We start from the raw sequence: 26,320 nt of genomic DNA on the forward strand, positions 1-26,320 counted from the left end.
GACGGAAGTTACAATCTATCTGCAATATTAAAGCTGATCTACCCCCTAAAAAAATGACAAAAAAACAACAACATTACACTCACAAAAGTTCCAAATGAATAGAGACATTTCAAATGCCATATTATCTCTCTCCCTCTGTTCTCCAACCGCTGCCCCACCCATCCCCCGTTCTCCCCCACACTGTACCTGCTACCATGCCAGCAGCAGGCTACGACACACATCCATGCAGAGCCCAGGTCACACACACACAGCCAGGTGACACACGCACTCAGGAAGGGTGTACCTGTGACCAGACCTTTTGCTAAGGCTGGGGTCACACCCCGGGGACCAGAGTACCCATTGTTACTCATCATGACATCTGTACACTGTCATTCCTTTCATTTTGTGCAATATTTTAGTCCTGCTATTATATTCATTGTTCTTTTATTGCTCCTGGTCATTTCCATGTGAAAGGACCCATGAGCACCAACATGTGAAGTTCATAGGAGCATGTCAAATTGGGTGTCAAATTAAAGCTAAGAGTATATATTTTTAAGGCATATATATTTTCAACCATTTTTCATCCTAAAAATAAGGAATAAGCAAAAGCTTTAATTTCTGGTCAAACAGATGGAAAAGGGGTTTTAGAAAACATCTACCAGAAAAGTTTTTAAAGGTATTAGAAATATCAAAACCACAGTTCGGTTGACAAGTTTGGACAGCACAGTACAGCACACAATGGAGTACAGTAAAGAAAAGTAAAGTACAGTTCAGTGTAGAGCACACTAGAGTTGAGTACACTATAATGAACTGCACTCTACAGGAGTAATTAGGGTTAAGTGCCTTGCTCAAGGGCACAGCGACAGATTTCACCTAGTCAGCCTGGGGATTCGAAGCAGCAACCTTTCAGTTACTGGCCCAACCTCTTAACCGCTAGGCTACCACCCAGCCCACTCTACTCTACTCTACTCTACTCTACTCTACTCTACTCTACTCTACTCTACTCTACTCTACTCTACTCTACTCTACTCTACTCTACTCTACTCTACTCTACTCTACTCTACTCTACTCTACTCTACTCCTAATCTACTCTTCTGTACTTTGATGTCCAACATGTGAATTATAGACATCTATGTTTGGTTTAGATTTGGTCCTGTCTGGACCAACCAAATTTGGGCTTGTTTTGGGGCAGGGCTCATTAAAATAATATTCAGTGTGTAGAATAATAACCAAATATGCAAAGGAGGATATTGCATATTTATACCTTTGTGTACCTATTTAGAATACATCTCCATGAAGATAATGACATTCATATCCATAATTTTTCATTTCTGTGTAGTACAGATCAGGGACCCATGATGAAATTCTGTAACCGTAATTCCGTTACTGGATGTAAATCCACTTCACCTACTGTAGTACAATAACCAAAAGCGATTTTTTTCTAAGTCAATGTGCCATGTCATAGCTGACCCCACACCGTGGAATTGCCCAATTGTTTGATGTTGAAGGTCTTGGGACTACATTTTTGTATGAACTGTGCTATAAAGATCACCGTATCGCATTACTTTCCAATAATGCTATACTACAAAACAGATACACAGTCCAACACACTTCAAAATGTAATCTATCAGTAATGCAATAAACACAGATATGCAAATCAGATGCACAGAAGCATACCAACATTTTAACACACAACAATAGGACAAATATAAGCACCCACCAAATCATTATTATTATTATTATTATTATTATTATTCAACCACAATAGTCTGCCATTAAATACATACTGCAAATACACACACCCCTAGCACCCACACACTCTGTCACACACTGACAGAAACATACAAACAAACTTGCTTTGACACACAATGTTTCCTTGTTACTCAACCCTGCAGTTCCACCAAAACAGACTGGTTCCACTCTATCTCTTACAAGTCAGGTTAAAAATACACAGATACGTTGCTAAGGTTGCTAAGTAAAAAAACAGGCCTGAGTGAGTACACGGTGTGTGTGTGCGCATGCGTATTTGTGCGTCCGTAATTTCGATTAAGACATTAATGAGTGAGCTAGGACGGATGTAGTCAATATAACTATTTGTTCAGCACTTTTGAAATGTACAGCGACAGAATTCAGAATATGGGCAGTTCTTACAGTGTTCTCCCTGTACACCAAGTCAGAACCGTAGGATAAATAAAGGGGGCATATAACAGACAATGAAAGCTCTTACAATATTCGATGATTACATTTCTCTAAAACAGGCTACATGAGAAATGTGCACCACTAAGTCAGAACAGTAGGCTAAGTTATGAGGTGAAAAGGGACCAAATTATTAGGGTGAGGCACATGGGCTACTAACAGCTTACTACACAACATACACTTAGTATTACTTTCTTAGCTACATTATACATATCTCCCTGGCATATTACATCATTTATGCAGCAGCATACAATACATTTATGGACTCACCTTGTTGTGCTGTGCTCACTTGAACAGGAAGGTGGCGCCGTGCACAGCACCTTCTTGTGGGCTCTAGAAAGAGGCCCGAAATCCCGACTTGGAATTCAGAGTTGGATGACCGTTCAAAATTATTTTCCGTATTTTCCCAGTCGGAGCTAGTTTTATCCAAGTTCCCAGTTGTCTTGAATTCATTGAAATCTGAGATTTCCCAGATCCGAGTTTCCAGTTGTTTTAAACTCAGCAGAAGTCATGCTGGATTGACAGCATGGCCAATGTATTCAAACTTTTCTGGCCCATGGCGTTACCCACTTTTTCATGATATCCAATTGGTAATTACGATCTTGTCTCATCACTGCAATTCCCCTACGGACTCGGCGAAGGTCGAGAGCCAAGTCACACTGCTTCTTGACACACTGCTCGCTTAACCCGGAAGTCAGCCACACCAATGTGTCGGAGAAAACACTGTCGAACTGACGGCCGAAGACGACCAACCGGCTCGCCACAAGGAGTCGCTAAAGCACGATGAGACAAGGACATCCCGGCCGGCCAAACCCTTCCCTAACCCGGACGACGCTGGGCCAATTGTGCGCCGTCCAATGGGTCTCCCGGTCACGGCCGGCTGTGACACAGCCTGTGATCGAACCCGGGGCTGCAGTGGCGCCTTAGCACTCATTGTTGAATTTGAGATTTCCAACTTGTTGTGTAATGTTTGTGTCCAATGGCCGATGAGCACCGAAACGTTTTATCTATAATTTCTCTTCATATGACAAGGATTGAAAAGGATTTGCCAGTAGATTGCCGATTTGATGCATGATGATGACTGCTTGTCTAGCTTGCTAGCTAAGATTTTGAAAATATGATGTTGATATGATCAGTCCAATCAAAACTACGGTAGATATAACGTGATTTGATGTCATTTTATCTGTGGCCAATGACCTTGAGCCTTCTTGGATGGGCACTTCTAATGTAAGTCTATGGCAGCACCCAAGGGGTTCGAATTTTCGAGCTCTACAGTGAGAGAAAAAAGTATTTGATCCCCTGATGATTTTGTACGTTTGCCCACTGACAAAGAAATGATCAGTCTATAATTTTAATGGTAGGTTTATTTGAACAGTGAGAGACAGAATAACAACAAAAAAATCCTGAAAAACGCATGTCAAAAATTTTATAAATGTATTTGCATTTTAATGAGGGAAATAAGTATTTGACCCCCTCTCAATCAGAAAGATTTCTGGCTCCCAGGTGTCTTTTATACAGGTAACGAGCTGAGATTAGGAGCACACTCTTAAAAGGAGTGCTCCTAATCTCAGCTTGTTACCTGTATAAAAGACACCTGTCCACAGAAGCAATCAATCAATCAGATTCCAAACTCTCCACCATGGCCAAGACCAAAGAGCTCTCCAAGGATGTCAGGGACAAGATTGTAGACCTACACAAGGCTGGAATGGGCTACAAGACCATCGCCAAGCAGCTTGGTGAGAAGGTGACAACAGTTGGTGCGATTATTCGCAAATGGAAGAAACACAAAAGAACTGTCAATCTCCCTCGGCCTGGGGCTCCATGCAAGATCTCACCTCGTGGAGTTGCAATGATCATGAGAACGGTGAGGAATCAGCCCAGAACTACACGGGAGGATCTTGTCAATGATCTCAAGGCAGCTGGGACCATAGTCACCAAGAAAACAATTGGTAACACACCACGCCGTGAAGGATTAAAATCCTGCAGCGCCCGCAAGGTCCCCCTGCTCAAGAAAGCACATATACAGGGCCGTCTGAAGTTTGCCAATGAACATCTGAATGATTCAGAGGAGAACTGGGTGAAAGTGTTGTGGTCAGATGAGACCAAAATCGAGCTCTTTGGCATGAACTCAACTCGCCATGTTTGGAGGAGGAGGAATGCTGCCTATGACCCCAAGAACACCATCCCCACCGTCAAACATGGAGGTGGAAACATTATGCTTTGGGGGTGTTTTTCTGCTAAGAGGACAGGACAACTTCACCGCATCAAAGGGACGATGGACGGGCCATGTACCATCAAATCTTGGGTGAGAACCTCCTTCCCTCAGCCAGGGCATTGAAAATGGGTCGTGGATGGGTATTCCAGCATGACAATGACCCAAAACACACGGTCAAGGCAACAAAGGAGTGGCTCAAGAAGAAGCACATTAAGGTCCTGGAGTGGCCTAGCCAGTCTCCAGACCTTAATCCCATAGAAAATCTGTGGAGGGAACTGAAGGTTCGAGTTGCCAAACATCAGCCTTAAAACTTTAATGACTTGGAGAATATCTGCATAGAGGAGATGTGTGCAAACCTGGTGGCCAACTACAAGAAACGTCTGACCTCTGTAATTGCCAACAAGGGTTTTGCCACCAAGTACTAAGTCATGTTTTGCAGAGGGGTCAAATACTTATTTCCCTCATTAAAATGCAAATCAATTTATAACATTTTTTACATGCATTTTTCTGGATGTTTTTGTTGTTATTCTGTCTCTCACTGTTCAAATAAACCTACCATTAAAATTATAGACTGATCATGTCTTTGTCAGTGGGCAAACGTACAAAATCAGCAGGGGATCAAATACTTTTTTCCTTCACTGTACTCTGTGTTCTTGGCTAGCTCTTTTGGGTGTTTACGCCAGATTGTTGTTAACAACTCCGTGACTAATCTATTTGTATCAGAACTACATACTTAGACAAAACTGAATTGACTGAACCTTGTTCTCTCTCTTTGTCCTCCACAGAAATCTTTCTCCTTGGTGTTAGAGGCTCTGGACCATGACAATGAAACATCAGAATCAGGTAAGGCTGGAGAGGGAATTTCCACAGTATGTGTGTGTTTGTGTGTGTGTGTGAGAGAGAGAGAGAGAGAGAGAGAAGCAGAGAAAGAGACAGACAGACTAAATTGCCTTCTTTCTTTGAGCACAGCCAGACTCTCATACTTTCCCACACACTTTAAAGGAAAATAAGCAGTGATAGAGGGAGGGAGGGAGAGGGTGGGAGAGGGAGGGAGGGAGAGGGAGGGAGGGAGGGAGAGGGAGAGGGAGGGCGGGAGGGAGGGAGGGAGGGAGGGACATAGAGTACATGTGGACCCCTTCCCCCTTCCCGTTTATGACCCAGGGCTATGGTTCCCCTCTGTCTTCACTGGGTCCCCTTGCTGTCTCGAAAAGGAGGCACAACCAGTATATGTGTCTGTTTTGAATGTGTGTCAATGTGCAGGGGAGACGTGTGTGTGTGTGTGTGTGTGTATTTCTAATTATGCCTGTACGTGTGGGTCAGTGTTTCTGGGGTCTCCCAATCAGACCCTTTAATTTCACACTCCTTGTTTCTGCTCATAATCAGAGAAAGCTCCATGATAGGAAATGTGAGCAGCATTCTCTAAAAACAGACAGATACACTACATGACCAAAGGTATGTGGACACCTGCTCTTCGAACATCTCATTCCAAAATCATGGGCATTAATATGGAGTTGGTCCCCCCTTTTGCTGCTATAACAGCCTCCATCTTCTGGGAAGGCTTTCCACTAGATGTTGAAACATTGCTGTGGGGACTTGCTTCCGTTCAGCCAACGAGCATTAGTGAGGTCGGGCACTGATGTTGGGTGATTAGGCCTGGCTCGCAGTCGGCGTTCCAAGTCATCCCAAAAGTGTTGAGGTCAGGGCTCTGTGCAGGCCAGTCAAGTTCTTCCACACCGATCTTGACAAACCATTTCTGTATGGACCTCACTTTGTGCACGGGGGCATTGTCATGCTGAAACAGGAAAGGGCCTTCCAAACTGTTGCCACAAAGTTGGAAGCACAGAATCGTCTAGAATGTCATTGCATGCTGTAGCGTTAAGATTTCCCTTCACTGGAACTAATGGGCCTAGCCCGAACCATGAAAAACAGTCCAAGACCATTATACCCCCTCCACCAAACTTTACAGTTGGCACTATGGTAGTGTTCTCCTGGCATCTGACAAACCCAGATTAGTCCGTCGGATTGCCAGATGGTGAAGCGTGATTCATCACTCCAGAGAACACGTTTCCACTGATTCAATGGCGACGAGCTTTACACCACTCCAGCTGACACTTGGCATTGCGCATGGGGATCTTAGGCTTGTGTGTGGCTGCTCGGCCATGGAAACCCATTTCATGAAGCTCCTGACAAACAGTTTTTGTGCTGATGTTGCTTCCAGAGGCAGTTTAGAACTCGGTAGTGAGTGTTGCAACTGAGGACAGACGGTTTTTACGCGATACGCGCTTCAGCACTTGGCGGTCCTGTTCTGTGAGCTTGTGTGGCCTACAAACTTTGCGGCTGAGCCGTTGTTGCTCGTAGACGTTCCCACTTCACAATAACAGCACTTACAGTTGACCGGGGCAGCTCTAGCAGGGCAGAAATTTGACGAACTGACTTGTTGGAATGGTGGCATCCTATGACGGTGCCACGTTTAAAGTCACTGAGCTCTTCAGTACGGCCAATCTACTGCCAATGTTTGTCTATGGAGATTGCATGGCTGTGTGCTCGATTTTATACACGGTGTGGCTGAAATAGCCGAATCCACTAATTTGAAGGGGTGTCCACATACTTTTGTATTTATAGTGTATATACCACACACACACACACACACACACACATAAACAAAAATGCACACTTCAATGGTCATTACATACACACTAAGACACACAAACACAGATGCACCTATCCTTCCTCATTCCTCTTGTTCCCCAGCTCTTCCCGTTCATCCTCGCCCCCTGTGTCCCTTGTTCCTCTGCCCCCTCCTGCCCCGTAAAAGGCTGCAGAGAGACTCAGCCAAAAAATGATTGGCGAGATAATGAGAGGCTGGGAACCAAACCACAGACCTCCTCCTCTTCCTCCTCTTCCTCCTCTCTTTTTCCTCTTTTCCCATCTCCCTTTCCCTCTGCCCTCCAGCTCTAGTCGTACGCCTTGTATTTATTTTTTATTTTATTTTTTTATTCCTTATTTATTCCTTTTTTTTTTTTAATAGTTTTAATAGTTAAATTTTTTTTAATAGTTTTTTTATATATATATACTCCCCTTTATTACTTTTCAACCCAACCATCCTTTCCCTACTTGGAGTAAATTAGTGAACAACAATGCCCAGGCGTCTACTTCCGGTCTATACTTACTATCTACACCTTATGGACAGAGTTCATTTTACAATAATTCTATTATATATATATATATATATATATATATATATATATATATTGCTCCTGAACTTCTTCTACTCTCAACCTCTCCGATCATTTTCATGATGTCCATCCGGTTTGCTTCTATATGCCATATCTTTCTAACTGTGCTCTTTCCCAAAAGCTCCCAACATACAACCTATATACTTATTATGGACACAGTATGCTTACATTATTAGCTATCTTTGTTATTATTTGTTGTTATTTGTTATTAGTCCCATCCTTCAACTCTATTCAATACCTCCCATCTATCTCTTAACACCATCCATATAGGATTTCTATTTGCCATATATATTTCAACCGTACTGTGATGTTTTACAAAAGTTCTGAACCTTTCTATTCTCATTGCTTCTACAGATTGTGAATTAAAAATAAACATTTTTGCTAAAAGTATTATTATATTATTGATTGACTATGACTTTTCAGATCACCCAGTAGTGCTATCTGCAAGGTTAGCTCCAGGTAAATATTGCAATCCTTTAGCCATTCCTGGACCTGTGTCCAAAAACAAGCTACAAATGGACAGAACCAAAACAAATTATCTAATGATTCTGTCTCTTCACAGCAAAATCTGCAGAGCTGGGAAGATTGTATCCCCCATATAAATAACATTCTATTGGTAGCAAGAATTTTATATAATAATTTAAATTGAAAGATTCTAATTTTTGAATCCGGTGTCGTTTTGCGTGTCAGTTCATAAACACTATGCCATGGGATCGGTACGTCAAAGATCTCTTCCCAACTATTTTGCAATCTATATGGGACGGCTGTCAATCCTTTGGTCCTTAAGTGAAACTGATATACTTTTTTATTTATCACAGTTTTCCTTAACCAATTATGTTCTTTAATGCAAGGCCGACAGACAAGTTCCTTACTTTCTCCCCCTTCCACTTTCCTCTTCCACTTTTGCGGTAAGGCTGCAATTATTTGGTTGTAATTTTGGGTAGAGCAGACATTTCCATATGTTTTTGTTAGCTGCATGTGCGACATAACTCCACCAGTCCTACCGATGATATCATTTACGAAGATTATACCTTTTTTTAAACATTCTGTCAAAAAATAAAGGTTTTTTGTCAATTAGTATATTTGAATTTAACCACAATATTTGTTGCATTATTTGTTCTGTCGTTTCTGGAGGATTAAATTGAAATTGCGCCTTGTTTGCTCCATCCCTCGTTTTCCTGAGTTTCTGAAATATTCTCTATTTTTACCACGTTGGGTTTAAAGCCCCTCTCCTGGCTCCCAGCTTAGCTCAAACCCATAGCAGACATCCTAGAGCAGTCAGGACCGATTTACAGCCCCATAGCTCTAATCAGGATGGATTACAACACTGTAATGTAGCTGTCTAACACAGAGCCACAGAGTCCTTGGACAGAGAGGGAGAACACAGTGACAACACTGTAACACTGTAAAACATCAATGACCTTCATTGACTCTCTGGACTGGAGCTAGTTGTGTTCCCCAATGATTTTCTCTCTCTCGCTTTTTTATGTGAACAATATGTTTTTGTTGGATCACATGAAAGGTACTATAATCAATAAAAAACAATGCAACCCCCCCCCCCCCCCCCCCCCCCTTTTTGAACAACCAACCGCCCCCCACTCTCTCTTTGACTCTGTCGCTCTCTCGCTCTGTCTCTCTTTCGCTCTGTCACTCTCTCTCTTTCTCTCTGTCTCTTTGTCTCTGTCTGTCACTCTCTCTTTCTCTCACTTTCTCTTTCTCTCTCTGTCACTCAATTCAATTTCAATTTCAATTTAAGGGCTTTATTGACATGGGAAACGTATGTTAACATTGCCAAAGCAAGTGAAGTAGATAGTAAACAAAAGTGAAATAAACAATAAATATGAACAGTAAACATTACACTCAGAAGTTCCAAAAGAATAAAGACATTTCAAATGTCATATTATGTATATATATATACAGTGTTGTAACAATGTGCAAATAGTTAAAGTACAAATGGGAAAATAAATCAACATAAATATGGGTTGTATTTACAATGGTGTTTGTTCTTCACTGGTTTCCCTTTTCTTGTGGCAACAGGTCACAAATCTTGATGGCACACTGTGGTTTTTCACCCAGTAGATAAGGGAGTTTATCAAAATTGGGTTTGTTTTCGAATTCTTTGTGAATCTCTGTAATCTGAGGGAAATATGTGTCTCTAATATGGTCATACATTTGGCAGGAGGTTAGGAAGTGCAGCTCAGTTTCAACCTAATTTTGTGGGCAGTGTGCACATAGCCTGTCTGCTCTTGAGAGCCAGGTCTGCCTACGGCGGCCTTTCTTTCTTTCTTTCTTTCGTTCTTTCTTTCTTTCTTTCTTTCTTTCTTTCTTTCTTTCTTTCTTTCTTTCTTTCTTTCTTTCTTTCTTTCTTTCTTTCTTTCTTTCTTTCTCCCTCTACCCTGTCTTTAATGTGTGTTTGGGGACACATAGAAAGGTGTTTGTGTTGATCTATTTACTTGTATCGGTCTATTCATGGGTTTGTTGGCCCAGGTGATTTGAAAGAGAAAGGTAGAAAGAGGCATATTATCCCCCCCCCCCCCCCCCACCCTTCTTACACACCATCAAAGACAAACACTTCAGATCCAATACAGATCAGTGGGACAGTCTCCTACCCACTGATGTGTGTTCTTCCTCATTGAGACCTCTCTCTCCGTCTTACCTTTGTCCATTTCATCACATTAACGGGACAGTCATACTGTATACACTAATACATATTCTCTCACACACTCTCTCTCTCCGACTCTGTCGCTCTGGTAGAGCACTTTACTGTAGGCGATCAAATTAACTGTTGGACTCATCAGAGGCGTAAAAGTGATGTAAAAACATATGCTGCTGTAGCAGTAAGTTCAAGAGCTTTAGCAGAACACATGCACACACACGCCCGCACGTGTGGAGAATTGGGGGGGGGGGGGGGGGTGTAGCTGGGGTAGCACCCTTACTGTCCACTGTGTTCCCTCTCCCCTTTCAACCCCCTCTCCCTAACACACACACACTCACACACACATTTACATTTACATCATTTAGCAGACGCTCTTATCCACCCCCAGCCAATATGTGCCCCTGTTTTCATTATTTTGTTTCAAACCCAGATGATCTCATCCCTCCAACAGGAGTTCTGTTATGTGTGTTATTAGCTCTCGCTCTCTCTCTCTCTCTCTCTCTCTCGCTCTCTCTCTCTCTCTCTCTCGCTCTCTCTCTCTCTCTCTCTCTCTCTCTCGCTCTCTCTCTCTCTCTCGCTCTCTCTCTCTTAGGCCCACCATTCTCTCTTTCTCTATCTCTAGCTCCATCTCCCCGCCTTTTAAATACACAGTCACACAGTACACTGTTTCGCACTCACATTCTCTGTCTTGCTCTCTCATATGCACACATTCTCTCTCCCTCTCACTCACACACACACACACACACACACACACACACACACACACACACACACACACAAACACACACACACACACATTCTCTCTCCCTCTCACACACACACACACACACACACACAGTGCTTTGTGTGGGCTAATACCCTGTCAGGGGGGATTATAACTGAGGTGGAGATGACAGCCCCTCTGGTAAATCCCCCCGGGGTCTCTTTTACCATGTCACCACCCAAACTCTGTCCCCCTCCTACCAATCTGTGCCCTCTCTACCCTCAGTACCCTCTGCACCCTCACCCTGTCCCCTGTTTACCACCTCTGACTTAACCCTGTCCTCTCCTCCTCATCAGTAGCTCTCACAACATGTCACCACCAGGGTGGTGTGAGCCTCTGGCCCTTTTCATTCTCTCTCTTTCAGGGCAGCCAACCCTGTGGCCTTAAGCTTCTCTCTTTCCCAAAATGCTGTTTCTTCTCTACTGTCTCTCTCTCAGGGCAAATCTAAATCTCTCGCTATCTCTGTGTCTCTCTCCCTCTCTCTCTCTGTCTCTTTCTATCTCTGTCGCTGTCTCTCTCTCCTTCAGGTCAGGCTGGTCTGATCGAGCGTGTCCTCCTGTCCTCCATGTTGAATCCTGGCGAGCAGTGGCAGACGTACCGTCACCACGGAAGCACGCTCAGCCTGGAGTACCGCCTACGGTACCGGTGTGACTCCAACTACTACGGCCCCTTCTGCAACAAGTTCTGCCGTCCCCGGGACGACTTCTTCGGACACTTTGGCTGTGACCTCAGCGGCATCAAGGTCTGCAAGGAAGGCTGGACCGGACCGGAGTGTCGAGAAGGTGAGTGAGGGCTACCTGGTGGTGGAGAAGGGTTTGTTTTCTGTCTGATATTCTGTTGGACTCACAGTAGTGAAGACGAAATTCAGCAACTCTTAGAGGACAGTGGAAGTTCATAGAAAATGCTTCTTTATTGATGAAATCAACGTGTTTCGGGCTTAGCCTGCATCAGGGTTTTCATCTGTTGGACTTGGAGTTGTGTTATAGACTACAGACATATTGGGGTCAGCACAAATGATTGGATGGAATCCAAGGGATGGTTCCTCCTTGCTCGTGACTCATGACTCTGTATGTCAATTCCTATTGTTAGTACGTTATGCCAAGGTAATAACCAAGGTAATAGCCATCAAGCCTGTAAAATCCCATTAACCCCTAAAATGTCCTGACAGTTTATTTAAAGTCACATTATCTCCATGATTAAGGTGACCTCACACTCTGATCTCTGACCTGAAGCAGCAATCTTGCTGAGGTGAGACTAAATCAAGGAAATGATGGCGGAAACTATGGAGGATATGAGCCTGGAGTAATGACATCCTGTGGCCCTCCCACTACCGCCCTCCTCTGGCCCATCTCACTTCCTCCTTAGCACAGTGCTGATTGGATTGGAGGGATACAGGAAGTGACATCATTCGTTGACAGACATTAGTGAGTTTGTCCCCAGAGGGGGTGTAGAGTGTGGAGAGCACTGAACATTATCATAAATGGAACTACCCCACCTGACGTCAATCAATCAAATGTTATTCGTCACATGCGCCGAATACAATAGGTGTAGACCTTACAGTGAAATGCTTACTTACAAGCCCTTAACCAACAATGCAGTTTTAAGAAAAATAAGTGTTAAGTAAAAAATAGATTTTAAAAAATAACAGTAGGGAGGCTATATACAGGGGGGTACCAGTACAGAGTCAATGTGCGGGGGCACAGGTTAGTCGAGGTAATTGAGGTAATATGTACAAAATCCTTCGCGTCCGACTCGTTAAAGAAAAAATCTTCGTCCAGTACGAGGTGAGTAATTGCTGTCCTGATATCCAGAAGCTCTTTTCGGTCATAAGAGACGGTGGCAGAAACATTATGTACAAAATAAGTTACAAATAATGCGAAATAACACACACAATAGCACAATTGGTTAGGAGCCCGTAAAACGGCAGCCATCTCTTCCGGCGCCATTCATGTACTGTTGTGGTTATGATGCTGTGTACTGTTGTGGTTATGTGTGTTGTGTTTCTTTGATGACAGGGTTGTTTTGTACTGTGTTGAGTGGCGTCTGGACTGTCTCTGACCCGACAGACGGTGATGTAATGTTGTGTGTTGTGTTACAGCGGTGTGCAGACAGGGGTGTCACCAGATCCACGGCTCCTGCACTGTGCCTGGAGAATGCAAGTGAGTCTGCTCCTCCCTGCTGTTTGAAATAACATTTGTTCTCATAGACTTCCCTGTATCTTACCTGTATAAAGCCTGCTAAACATACACCCCCTCTCCCTCTGTGTTTGTAGGTGTCACTATGGCTATCAGGGTGCTCTGTGTGACCAGTGTGTGACGTTCCCAGGCTGCGTCTATGGGAGCTGCATTGAACCCTGGCAGTGTGTGTGTGACGTCAACTGGGGAGGCCTGCTGTGTGACAAAGGTGGGTTTTGTGTTTGTGTAGCACTAACTTCTGTATCAAGAAGAGTAGACTATCGATCACAATAAGTCATGCTTTGAGAGTGCTTGTGCATCAGTCTGTTTTCGTGTCTGTGAGTGAGTGAGTGAGTGAGTGAGTGAGTGAGTGTGGACTGGTGTGGTTCACATCCTTGCCCAGGCACAGCCCCCTGATCACCTATATAGGATAAGACAACTCCCTCTGGGCACTCTAGTAACTCTACAATAACCCTAAAACCCTTCCCACAACATTACCAAAACATTGTACAAACATTTCCCCAACGTTGCCCTCCCCCGCCCTGTGCCCCAGTGTGGGAGCCCCTGGGAGCCACACGAGGGGCCAGCAGCAGAGCATTGTGAGGGGAAAGGCGATAGCCTTGGGTAAAGTGAATGTGAGCTGGGCTGGGCTGAGTCCTGCTTAGCTAGGTGGGGTCTTGAGCCTCTTCCTGTCCCTCCATTCAGGTCATCTGTAAAGAGGCTCAGTCACAAAGAGAGCTGAACACAGCGGAGAGAGAGATCATTAGAAAGTAGGGCTTTAATCTGGCTGCCCTCCTTCATGCACAGGGCCCACACCCAGGCCCCAGGCAGGCAGCTACTCTCCTGTACCACACCACACCGACCTGGATTCACTCACTTACTCACTCTGGGGTGTGTGTGTATGTGTGTGTGTGTGTGTCGTCTCTCTTTCTCTTCCCTTTTCTCTTTCTTGTTATCTCTCCATCCCTCATTCTCTTCCTACCCCTCTCTCCCCCTCCACTCTACCCATTCTCACTCTTTCTTGCTGTCTCCCTCTCCTCCTCAATCTCCCTTTATCTCTCAGATCTGAACCACTGCGGTACCCACCAGCCCTGTAAGAATGGGGGCACCTGTTCCAACACAGAGCCTAATGAGTACCAGTGTGAGTGCCAAGAGGGATTCCGCGGGCGCAACTGTGATATCGGTGAGTTCATTACTTCTGCAGTATTTCTGCATATCATTTTGAGAATAGTATCAGCATGAATGAACTTCTAGCACATGGGCAGTTAGTGACCAGATTCATGATTGAATTTGCCTTGCTCTGAGTTTGACTTCTCTCTCTCTCCTCCTCCCTTTCCCCTCTCTTCCTCTCTCCTGCCGTCCTCAGTGGAGCATGCGTGTCTCTCCTCCCCCTGTGTGAACGGGGCCACCTGTGCGGAGGACCCGTCAGGTTTCAGCTGTGTCTGTGCGAACAACTGGACCGGACACACTTGCGCAGATGGTAATTAGCACCAATCAGGATGGCTGAGATTACCCGTGATTGGTTGTGATTGGAGCAGAGCCAATGCCCAGATTCTAATCAGTGTCCAGGATTAGACTAATTTACACAGAACACAAACAACACAGTAATCAGATACAGATATAATTCATTACACCACAAACACATTAACAACATGGAGTCGTCCATGCCCCCCAGTTGTTATGTGTGTCAGAGAAAGAGAGAGTGTTCTTCCCTGAGTGTGTAAGTGTGTGACTCACATAAGTAGCCCACAAAAAGCAATCAGCACAGTCACGGCACCCATAACCCATTCTGTGAGTCTAGTATGTGTGTGTCCCTGTCCGTGTCCCTTCAAAACAGGTAGAGCTTGCTAAGCTGCGCAGGTTAACATGGGGTGTGTTTGGGGTATATGAGGGCTATGGAGATATAATTTGACCTTTGCCGGAGATTCTCGCTAAGCCAATTAGCTAACAGGCTTAAGCATTTAAGGTAAGATGAGTGCTTGATCTTTAGTTAGAATACCAATCACCCCTGTCTGCCTTCCCCCTTCTTCCCACAAGTTAACAGGGGCCCACACAGCTTGGAGAATGTTCCACTTCACCATTACGGGGGGCATTGAGGTCACAAATGTTTAGGTGGATTACAGTGTTAGTCTGGTCCTGCCTCTGATTCAAAGATCTAGTGATCTCTCTTGTGTGAGTGTGTGAAGCAGACACACAGCGTAAGATAATATAATAATAATATATAATAATAATAATATAATATTTGCAGTTTAGAAGATGCTTTCATCCAAAGCGACTTACAGTCATGCGTGCATACATTTTACGTCTGGATTCTAAGAGATATCTGTATAAACATGCAGTGTTCCACTTTGTCTCTTCACCCCCATTTTTGTTTACTATGGTGACTGTGTCACAGGTGCTCTCCCTCCCTCAGTCAGGACAGAGGGGAACCATAGCCCCGGGTCACAAACGGGAAGGGGGGAGGGGTCCACATGTACTCTATGTCCCTCCCTCCCTCCCTCCCTCCCAACCTCCCTCCCTCCCAACCTCCCTCCCTCCCTCCCTCCCTCCCTCCCTCCCTCCCTCCCCTCCTCCCTCCCCCTCCCTCCCTCCCTCCCTCCCTCCTTCTCTATCCCTGTCTGTATCACTGCTTATTTTCCTTTAAAGTGTGTGGGAAAGTATGAGAGTCTGGCTGTGCTCAAAGAAAGAAGGCAATTTAGTCTGTCTGTCTCTTTCTCTGCTTCTCTCTCTCTCTCTCTCTCTCTCTCTCTCTCTCTCTCTCTCTCTCTCTCTCTCTCCTTCTCTCTCTGTCTCTCTCTCTCTCGCTCTCAATGGACACCATGTTGAAACGAAAATTCTCAAGGCAATTACATTGTAGTAGTGATACCAATTAGAATGTTATTAATCATGGAGCATTTGTTGACAACATGGCAGACAGTTGAACTGTCTATCTACTGTTTGTCACTGGGTGGGAGCATGAAGTCACACACACACACACTCTGGGGGACACACTGTCGGTTCGGGTTTTAGGGCATGGATGTCGGGAACCACAACACAGCTCTGTTTTTAGACGTGATTTATATATTGAACATTAATTAGAGGGTACTTTGTTTGTTATTGAGTCTCTCCCTGGGCTGTGGTGGCTTTGAATGGGTTATTGTGCAGGGCTGGGGTCAGGATCATGGAAACTGGTATGACTGTAGGGTTAGGTAAATGGGAAAGGTTATGAGAGAGGGGCTGACAGATGAGAGATGTACGCTACAGTGGCTGTGCATGGAAAAACGATGACCACCTTACTGTACAAATATGCCATGTTAGCCTATGGGTTCACCCTACCTACCTCTCCCTTTCTCACTGACGCTCTCTCTCTCTCTCTCTCTCTCTCTCTCACTTCCTCCTTCCCAGCCTGTTCTTTCTACCCATTCTCTCTCTCTCTCTGTTTTTTTTTATTCCTCCATTCTCTCTCTATATAGTTTTGAATTCCTCTCCAGAGTAGTGGAACGAGGCGTGGCTGCTCCCTACTCTCTCCCTATCTCTCTCCCTATCTCTCTCCCTATCTCTCTCCTATCTCTCTCCCTATCTCTCTCCCTATCCCTCTATCTCTGGATGGGAAAGTGAGTTTAGGAGATCCGGCGAGGTGTGAACAATGTGCAGCAGATTATTTCATTTATCTGTGTTTGCTCAGGGACCAGAGCAAGAGAGTAGGGAACGAAAACACAGCCCGCAGGAACATCCGCATACCAACAGAACAACTAGGAACACACACACTCACACATACACCATACGCCAGGGTAGTGGGTTCGATCCCCGGGACCACCCATACGTAAAAATGTATGCACACATGACTGTAAGTGGCTTTGGATAAAAGCGTCTGCTAAATGGCATTTTATTATGATATTATACACATGCATCACTAACACACATACAGTACTTACAACTGCACACACATTTACATTTGTACATTTATATTCTAGTCATTTTTAGCAGATACTCTAATCTAGAACGACTCATTATGCGTGCAAATAAGAAAGCTGAAACAACCACGTAAAACAAGCAATAATAGGAAAAACATTTCTAAATAATAAGGGTAAGTAAGAATCACATTGAACACACAAAATTGACAATTGGTTGGTTGATAAATTGGTTGATTGTTTGGTTGATTCATGTTTATCGCTCCTCAGTGAAGTGTAAGTCACTGGTTATTTTATTGTTGGCTGTATAATCAACTAATTTTATTGATTAATTGGTTAATTTTAGTGGTGCGGCAATGTGACTCAAACCCGTGTGGGCGCGGGGCAACGTGCCAGGAGTCTCCAGAGGTGTTCCAGTGCATCTGCCCCCCTGGCTGGACTGGCAGAACCTGCCAACTAGGTCAGTAAGATGGACGCTATGGAACACTAGTAGTCTACAAGAGAAATCTCTTCTGTATAGATATGTAGTATATCCACACAAAGCACTTCAAGCTAGAGAATCCAGCCACCAGATCAAACTCAGTATGCGTACAATGTTACACTGTGTCCATTAGGCCCAAGTACTCTCATATTGAGAAGAAATTCCCCAAAGCCCTGATACATATTAGTTCTAATGACAGATGATACTTCAGTAGGGGGTATTGTATCGAATCAAGTTAAACGCACGCACGCACACACACACACACACACACACACACACTTAAACACACACAAACACACACACACACACAGGCTCTGGGCTCATAGGGTCCGTGGAGACATAGTTCGGGATGACAGTTTTCTTATATCCCTCTGTGTTGTAGTGATATGTCACACTGACACCTGATAATCCCCTACAGTTCCACTTCATAGCTCACAGTACATTGCTCACATTCACTTGTTTGCACTCAACACACACACACACCACAGCCCAGGCTTTAGCTCCGACCCACAGGACAGGTTTCCAAAAATCCTGACCCTCCATCTGGGAAAAGACTCAGTACACACACAGAGAATATACTTTACATAGTTCTCTCTCTGTCTCTGAGCCCTTCCCAGTCTTCACTGTGTGGATCAGTGAGAATACATCAGTGAGAATCCCCTGCCTTCAGGCTGTTCCTACAGAGGTCAATGTTCCCTATCTCTCTGCTCTTTCTCACCCCTGGTGGTAAATCCTTATGGGACTGACAGCAGCAGGGTTTCTATTACCTGACTGCTTCCTGTCTCCTAATTGATGGTGTCACACCCTCATTCTTCCCCCTGCGATCAGAGACCACCCTGAGGGGTTTCTCTCAGCTCCAACACTCTGGAGTCTGGTAGAGAAGGTGACAGAGACACGCTTGCTTCTATAGCCACACTGAAAGTGGTTCAGCTCCCTGGGGTCTCGTATCACACACAGACACACACAGAGACACACACACAGAGACACACACACAGAGACACACACAGAGACACACACAAAGAGACACACACAAAGAGACACACACACAGAGACACACACGCACGCACGTACACACACACACACACAGCCTCTGGCTTAATTTAACTTTATTGGGCTAACATTTCAGTTACCACAGCCATTGTCATTGCTGTATAGAATGTTTGTTAATGCTCTTTTTAAAGGTTTATTGCTCTCTTACAAAAGGACTGCTGCTTTAAATTGGCGTAAGCTTAAAGATTGTCCTGAGACCCCACCAGTGATTTTATTGATGTGTTCTCTCTCTCTACTTCCCATTTCTCTCTACAGACTCCAACGAGTGTGAGATGGGTGTGTGTGTCCATGCCCGCTCCTGCCGTAATCTGATTGGTGGATACCTGTGCGATTGCCTGCCAGGCTGGGCGGGACCTAACTGTGACATCAGTGAGTATGAGGTCAAGGATGGAGAAAGATGGTCCTGAGTGTGTGTGTGTGTGTGTGTGTGTGTGTGTGTGTGTGTGTGTGTGTGTGTGTGTGTGGTTGAGTGTGCTGATCTATATGTCTCTCTGTTCTGTAGGGAACAGCAGCTGCCAGGGGTTATGTCTAAACGGAGGTCACTGTGAGGACTCTGTGTCAGGCTCACGCTGCCTGTGTGTGCCTGGTTTCTCTGGGAAGCACTGCCAGACTGGCCCCAGTCCCTGTGATAGCACCCCCTGTCAGCACGGAGGCCAGTGTGTGGACAAGGAGGGCAGGGCGGAGCTGTGTAGCTGTCCCATGGGCTACTCAGGGACGTACTGCGAGGTCAGACTCCATTCTCAGATTCATCATCTTCCCATTGGTTTTCTGTATCCTCCTCACATCATTTGTTATTGTTCATATTTTCCAGGTTGGGGTGGATCTGTGCAATCCCAACCCATGCCAGCAGGGGGTGCCCTGTCAGAGCACAGAGGGGGGGTACATGTGTGCCTGCCCTGAGGGTTACTATGGTAATGAGTGCACGAGCCTTAAGGACCCCTGTCATGGACAACACTGTCCAGGTGAGGCGTAGTGGGAATACATTTTTTTTACATGATGTGTGTGTACAGGTGTGTTTGTTAACTAACTAACATATCTCCCTCTCTCTCTCTCTCTCTCTCTCTCTCTCTTTATTTCTCTTTCTCTCTCACTAGGTGCCATGTTAGACCCAGCTCGTGGAGGGGTCAATCTCTACATGGTGTTGGTGGGTGTGTCAGCGTTAGTAATGGCGTGCGGCTGCGCAGCCTGCGCCATCTTCCTCTCCTGTCTCCACCGACGACGGAAAAAGACGCAGGGCGGGCCCCAGGAGGAGGGCATCAACAACCAGAGGGAGTTCATCACCCTCATCCGAAACCTAGACCACCCCGTGCCCCTCCTGCCCCCTCTCACCCCCAACACCACCACCCACACCCCTGTCCCTGTCCCTGTACCGCACTGCTGCGAAGAGATCGAGCTCACTCTGCCCCCCTCCCCGGCCCCCTCACACCCCTCCCCTGCACTCAAACCCTCAAACCACGCCCCCAAACAGGACATCTCCAACCTGGAGAGGGAGAAGCTCAACCGCTTCCACTACTCAGACAACCAGGAACTGGAGGTGTGACCTTTGGACCTTTGAACTGTCAGAGGCTTTTATAATTTTGCGCCCACTTCTCTCTGACCGGGCCCTGGCCCTGGACCCCGGCGCCGTGCCATGCTGCATAGGTTCCTGTGGTGATGATCTCACCCCGACCCATCCCTCTCTGAGTTGACTCCTCATCTTTTGTGAGCTGAGATTGTCATCTGTTAAATGGCATATATTATTGGTGTAGAATGCTGGGCCTACGAGTTAGCTAAGCAGATCTATTTTGGGGACCGACCTCGCCAACATCAAGAAACAGCATGGCAGTGAACTTTGACCTCTGACTTGTGACATCATGCCCTTCTGACCTGCTGACCCTGGAGCTAATCTTATAAGGGTTGGCCTTGAGTTAAGGTCTGGCCTGTGTCTGAGTGTCTCTGTGTTGAATGGGGACTCATGTAGACGGGAACAACTGTGAGGAGCCCTTTGAGCCATTCCCCAGGTGTTAATGTCCCTCTGTAGGCTCCCCACTGCCCTGGTTGCCCTGGAAGGCCTGGATGGCCTGTCACTGATGTCTGTAACTGGACTTCTACAGGGACTGCAGCCCTGCACTGTGGCCTCCTGGGCTGGGCAGCAACCAACAGGGGATGGGAGGGAAGGGAAAAGTGGTTTTAATTCCAATTAGTCCATTTCCACATTAATTATTGAAGGATAAACTGTGGTATATGTGTCAGTGCGAGATGTGTGTATGTGTGAGGTGTGTGTGTGATAAGCATTACAGACCTTCATGCCTGTCGCCAGGAGAGAGAGAGAAAAAAATAATCAATAAATGCAACCTTTAGATAAAAAAGAGGGAAAGGTTAGAAAAGAGAGTAGAGCCTGACCCCAATCCATTTGAACCATGAGAGAACTGAGTTAAAACATAACACTGTTGCCTGTGCGGTCTCTGTAACACACTGCGGTTGTCAAAGATGTAAGATGTTTTTTATTCCTGTGTGTAAAATAGCTCTGTTGTATATATGTTGTACATATTGATATTGTGTTTTTTGTACTGTGGTTTGTCTCTGAATGTTGCCGTTTTACTTTGCTCTATTTGTCCTCTCTCTCCATCCATTCGTCTGGGGCTGCCAGCAGGTGTGGTTTGTAATTAAAGTGCATTTACCTTCCTAATCCATGTTTGTGTCGCAGAGTTATTTGTATGTCCCAGATCCAAGACAAATGGATAGGTGAATAGATAGCTTTCAACAATCCTGTCATGGTAGATCAGTGAGTTCATCAAGGGAGGTAGGAAGGAAAGACATTTTCAAAGTCGTTGAATGGGTAATGCAGTTCTATGGCTAGTAGTGCCATCCTGTTCCACCAGCACTGGGAGGCCAGAGAGGATATTCCATAGTGGAGAGCATGGCTCTAAGCCACCATAACTGTGTCACCAGGTCACACAACACACACATCCACAACCCAACAGCAATCACTCAAATCTAACACAAACACACATGCACACACAGAGAGATTGTAATTGTGCCAGGAAAAACGAAGGATAAAACACCTGACCGGCTTTGATATCCCAAAAATGATTTAATTGCCTGTGCGGGACTTTGTTAGTGTGTGTGTCCCTGTACGTTTATGTTAGAGAGCAAGAGATACTGTAAGTGGGTTCACAATACAGTGAGAATGAATATGTGATTTATATGTGTGTGTATGTTTTGAGAGAGAGAAAGTGAGCGAGAGGTCACAGCAGTTAGAGAGAGACGGCTTATGGCTGTGATGAATGTGACCTTTGCCCTTCTCAGACGGGCTAAAGGGTGGAAATGACCATGGGCTTCCCGTCCCCATCCTGGCCACGAGGAAATGTAGGAAGTAGAGTTTCTACCCAACACACGCACGCACACACACACACACACAAAATCACTCCATTGTAGAGACCTCTTCACACCTCCTGTGCAACTCAGGATGACTCCATAACCCACCCATCAACCAAACATACAGCAAAGGTCAAAGTTCCTCATTGTACAAAGTTTCAAGTTCCTCGTTCATCAATCATTGATTTTGCTATCATACTAATGCAGGGTATACAGTTGAAGTTGGAAGTTTACATACACCTTAGCCAAATACATTTAAACTCAGTTTTTCACAATTCCTGACATTTAATCCTAGTAAAAATTCCCTGTCTTAGGTCAGTTAGGATCACCACTTTATTTTAAGAATGTCTTTTATTTATTTCATCACATTCCCAGTGGGTCAGAAGTTTACATACACTCAATTAGTATTTGGTAGCATTGCCTTTAAATTGTTTAACTTGGGTCAAACGTTTCAGGTAGCCTTCCACAAGCTTCCCACAATAAGTTGGGTGAATTTTGGCCCGTTCCTCCTGACAGAGCTGGTGTAACTGAGTCAGGTTTGTAGGCCTCCTTGCTCGCACACGCTTTTTCAGTTCTGCCCACAAATGTTCTATAGGATTGAGGTCAGGGCTTTGTGATGGCCACTCCAATACATTTTACATTTACATTTTTAGTCATTTAGCAGACTCTCTTATCCAGAGCGACTTGAGTGCATAATTATAATTTTTTTCATACTGCCCCCCCGTGGGAATCTAACCTACAACCCTGGCGTTGCAAACGCCATGCTCTACCAACTGAGCTATGTCCCTGCTGGCCATTCCCTCCCCTACCCTGGACGACACTGGGCCAATTGTGCGCCGCCCAATGGGTCTCCCGGTCGCGGCCGGCTACAACAGAGCCTGGATTCAAACCAGGATCTCTAGTGGCACAGCTAGCACTGCGATGCAGTGCCTTAGACCACTGCGCCACTCGGGAGTCCAAAAAGTACAATCTTTGTCCCCATGACTCCAACCTAAGTCTATGTAAACTTCTGACTTCAACTGTATATTACACATTCCATTTATGATGATGTATCCTATTGTGTGTTCAGTCTAATGGTACTCGAGTGTGAGTTTGTCCACATGGTGTCTCATGGGTGCCTGTATGTACGCCCCTGCATCTTTGAATCCATGAACTGGGGGTCAAGGTTAAAATCACAGAGGGTGGTTTCAATGTTTCTGCCAGTTCCTCTAGGTCTATTTTGATCAACCAGAGACCAGCAGCTGTTGGAAACCTGCAGTTTTTGTTCTTGTCAGAAATTAGCTTTGGAGCGGTTGAAACTAGTGATGTTAAAATGATACATTTTCCTACAGGTTTCCTCATGGTTCTATTTAAAGACATGTTATACTCTTTTTGGCCATTTTCTGGTGTTTTGTGGTGGAACACGGAGCAGTTAGAGCATAACAAGTCAACCCTGTTACCCATAAAAGTTAGGCTAGAAATGTTTGAACAATTATCTTTTTTTTGTGAAGCTTGCATTCAATTGCCACTACCTGTTGCACACAACAAGCTTCCATTCCCCCTGTCACAAAGGGATTTATGGCTGATTTAAGAAGAAATCGTCAACACTGTTACGGTCAACCCTGTTACTATAGTATTTTTTTTATTTAACCTCTTGAGATAGGAAAACGTGTTTTTTATGAAGTTGAACATGCACTCTTTATGCAGAATGTAAAAATTGGGTGAAATCAAACGTTATTTTTTTTGCAAAAAAGGCACCGCATCGGTGGAATGACCCCCTTTTCAATATCAACACAACTCAAATGTGTGGGATAGGTATGATAAATATAAACCATTAGTCCCTCAAAGGTGGAATTTTTTGGGAGATATTTCTGTTCATCAATATGTGGCACCTCCGACTGAATATGAACCCTACAGATCTCACTTTCTTCATATTACCATTCAAAGCAGCAGGGCATGTAGAATGATCTCAAAAGGGTCCTCACTGAGTTTTGCTGCAGCTTCATCATCTGGCAATGACTTCAGAGGTATGAGTGAATGATTAGGTAGGCAGGTAGCTTGGTGGTTAAGAGCGTTGTGCCAGTAACCGAAAGGTCGCTGGTTCTAATCCCAGAGCCGACTAGGTGAAAAATCTGTCGACGTGCCCTTGAGCAAGGCACTTAACCCTAATTGCTCCTGTAAGTCGCTCTGGATAAGAGCGTCTGCTAAATGACTAAAATGTAAATGTAGGTAACTGAACCATGAACAAAGGACAGTTCCTGTAACGCCATCTGCTGGCCAATAAAGATATAAATTCTGTTAGTGGAAATTTTTTAATTTCACGTTTATTTAACCAGGTAAGCCAGTTGAGAACAAGTTCTCATTTACAACTGCGACCTGGCCAAGATAAAGCAAAGCAGTGCGATAAAAACAACAACACAGAGTTACATATGGGGTAAAACAAAACAAAGTCAAAAATACAACAGAAATACATATATACACAGTGTGTGCAAATGTAGCATGTTATGGAGGTAAGGCAATAAATAGGCTATAGTGCAAAATAATTACAATTAGTATTAACACTGGAATGATAGATGTGCAAGAGATGATGTGCAAATAGAGATACTGGGGTACAAATGAGCAAAATAAATAACAATATAGGGATGAGGTAGTTGGGCGGGCTAATTTCAGATGGGCTGTGTACAGGTGCAGTGATCGGTAAGGTGATATGACAACTGATGCTTAAAGTTAGTGGGGGAGATAAGTGTCTCCAGCTTCAGAGATTTTTGCAGTTTGTTCCAGTCATTTGCAGCAGAGAACTAGAAGGAATGGCGGCCAAAGGAGGTGTTGGCTTTGGGGTTGACCAGTGAGATATACCTGCTGGAACGCATACTACGGGTGGGTGTTGCTATGGTGACCAATGATCTAAGATAAGGCAGGGATTTGCCTAGAAGTGATTTATAGATGACCTGGAGCCAGTGGGTTTGGCGACGAATATGTAGTGAAGGCCAGCCAACGAGAGCGTACAGGTCACAATGGTGGGTAGTATATGGGGCTTTGGTGACAAAACGGATGGCACTGTGACAGACTACATCCAATTTGCTGAGTAGAGTGTTGGAAGCTATTTTGTAAATGACATCGCCGAAGTCAAGGATCGGTAGGATAGTCCGTTTTACAAGGGCATGTTTAGCAGCATGAGTGAAGGAGGCTTTGTTGCGAAATAGGAAGCCGATTCTAGATTTAACTTTGGATTGGAGATGCTTACTGTGAGTCTGGAAGGAGAGTTTATGGTCTAACCAGACACCTAGGTATTTGTAGTTGTCCACATATTCTAAGTCAGACCCGCCGAGAGTAGTGATTCTAACAGGGTTGAAAGCAGCGTTCGATTGAAGAGCATGCATTTAGTTTTACTAGCGTTAAAGAGCAGTTGGAGGCCACGGAAGGAGTGTTGTATGGCATTGAAGCTCGTTTGGAGGTTTGTTAACACAGTGTCCAATGAAGGGCCAGATGTATACAAAATGGTGTCGTCTGCGTAGAGGTGGATCTGAGAGTCACCAGCAGCAAGAGCGACATCATTGATATACACAGATAATAGAGTCGGCCCGAGAATTGAACCCTGTGGCACCCCCTTAGAGACTGCCAGAGGCCCAGACAACAGGCCCTCCGATTTGACACATTGAACTCTATCTGAGAAGTAGTTGGTGAACCAGGCAAGGCAGTCATTTGAGAAACCAAGGCTATTTAGTCTGCCAATAAGAATGCGGTGATTGACAGAGTCAAAAGCCTTGGCCAGGTCGATGAAGACGGCTGCACAGTACTGTCTTTTATCGATCGCGGATATTATATCATTTAGGACCTTGAGCGTGGCTGAGGTGCACCCATGACCAGCTCGGAAACCAGATTGCATAGCTGAGAAGGTATGGTGGGATTCTAAATGGTCGGTGATCTGTTTGTTAACTTGGCTTTCAAATACTTTCGAAAGGCAGGGCAGGATGGATATAGGTCTGTAACAGTTTGGATCTAGAGTGTCACCCCCTTTGAAGAGGGGGATGACTGCCGCAGCTTTCCAATCTCTGGGGATCTCAGACGATACGAAAGAGAGGTTGAACAGGCTAGTAATAGGGTTGCGACAATTTCGGCGGCTAATTTGAGAAAGAAAGGGTTCAGATTGTCTAGCCTAGCTGATTTGTAGGGGTCCAGATTTAGCAGCTCTTTCAGGACATCAGCTATCTGAATTTGGGTGAAGGAGAAGCGGGGTGGGGGCATGGGCAAGTTGCAGCGGAGGGTGCAGAGCTGGTGGCCGGGGTAGGGGTAGCCAGGTGGAAAGCATGGCCAGCCGTAGTAAAATGCTTATTGAAATTCTCG

At 45.0% G+C, this 26,320-nt stretch overlaps 1 protein-coding gene across 1 annotated transcript; it reads left to right on the forward strand.

Annotated features, from left to right (window-relative positions):
- Window positions 1-351: 351 nt before the first annotated feature.
- Window positions 352-21,311, forward strand: LOC311117939 (uncharacterized protein; the record flags this gene model as incomplete). Its single annotated transcript, XM_084192832.1, has 12 exons — window positions 352-360; window positions 5,176-5,233; window positions 11,573-11,827; window positions 13,144-13,204; window positions 13,318-13,448; window positions 14,283-14,402; window positions 14,586-14,699; window positions 17,456-17,569; window positions 18,896-19,009; window positions 19,143-19,366; window positions 19,452-19,602; window positions 19,735-21,311. The coding sequence occupies 12 exons, from the start codon at window positions 352-354 to the stop codon at window positions 20,178-20,180; spliced, it is 1,797 nt and encodes a 598-aa protein (XP_084048958.1). The 3' UTR covers window positions 20,181-21,311.
- Between the last annotated feature and the right edge of the window lie 5,009 nt (window positions 21,312-26,320).

Source organism: Coregonus lavaretus (assembly GCF_964263955.1).
Source record: "Coregonus lavaretus genome assembly, contig: HAP1_SCAFFOLD_4233, whole genome shotgun sequence".
Lineage (NCBI taxonomy): Eukaryota > Metazoa > Chordata > Actinopteri > Salmoniformes > Salmonidae > Coregonus > Coregonus lavaretus.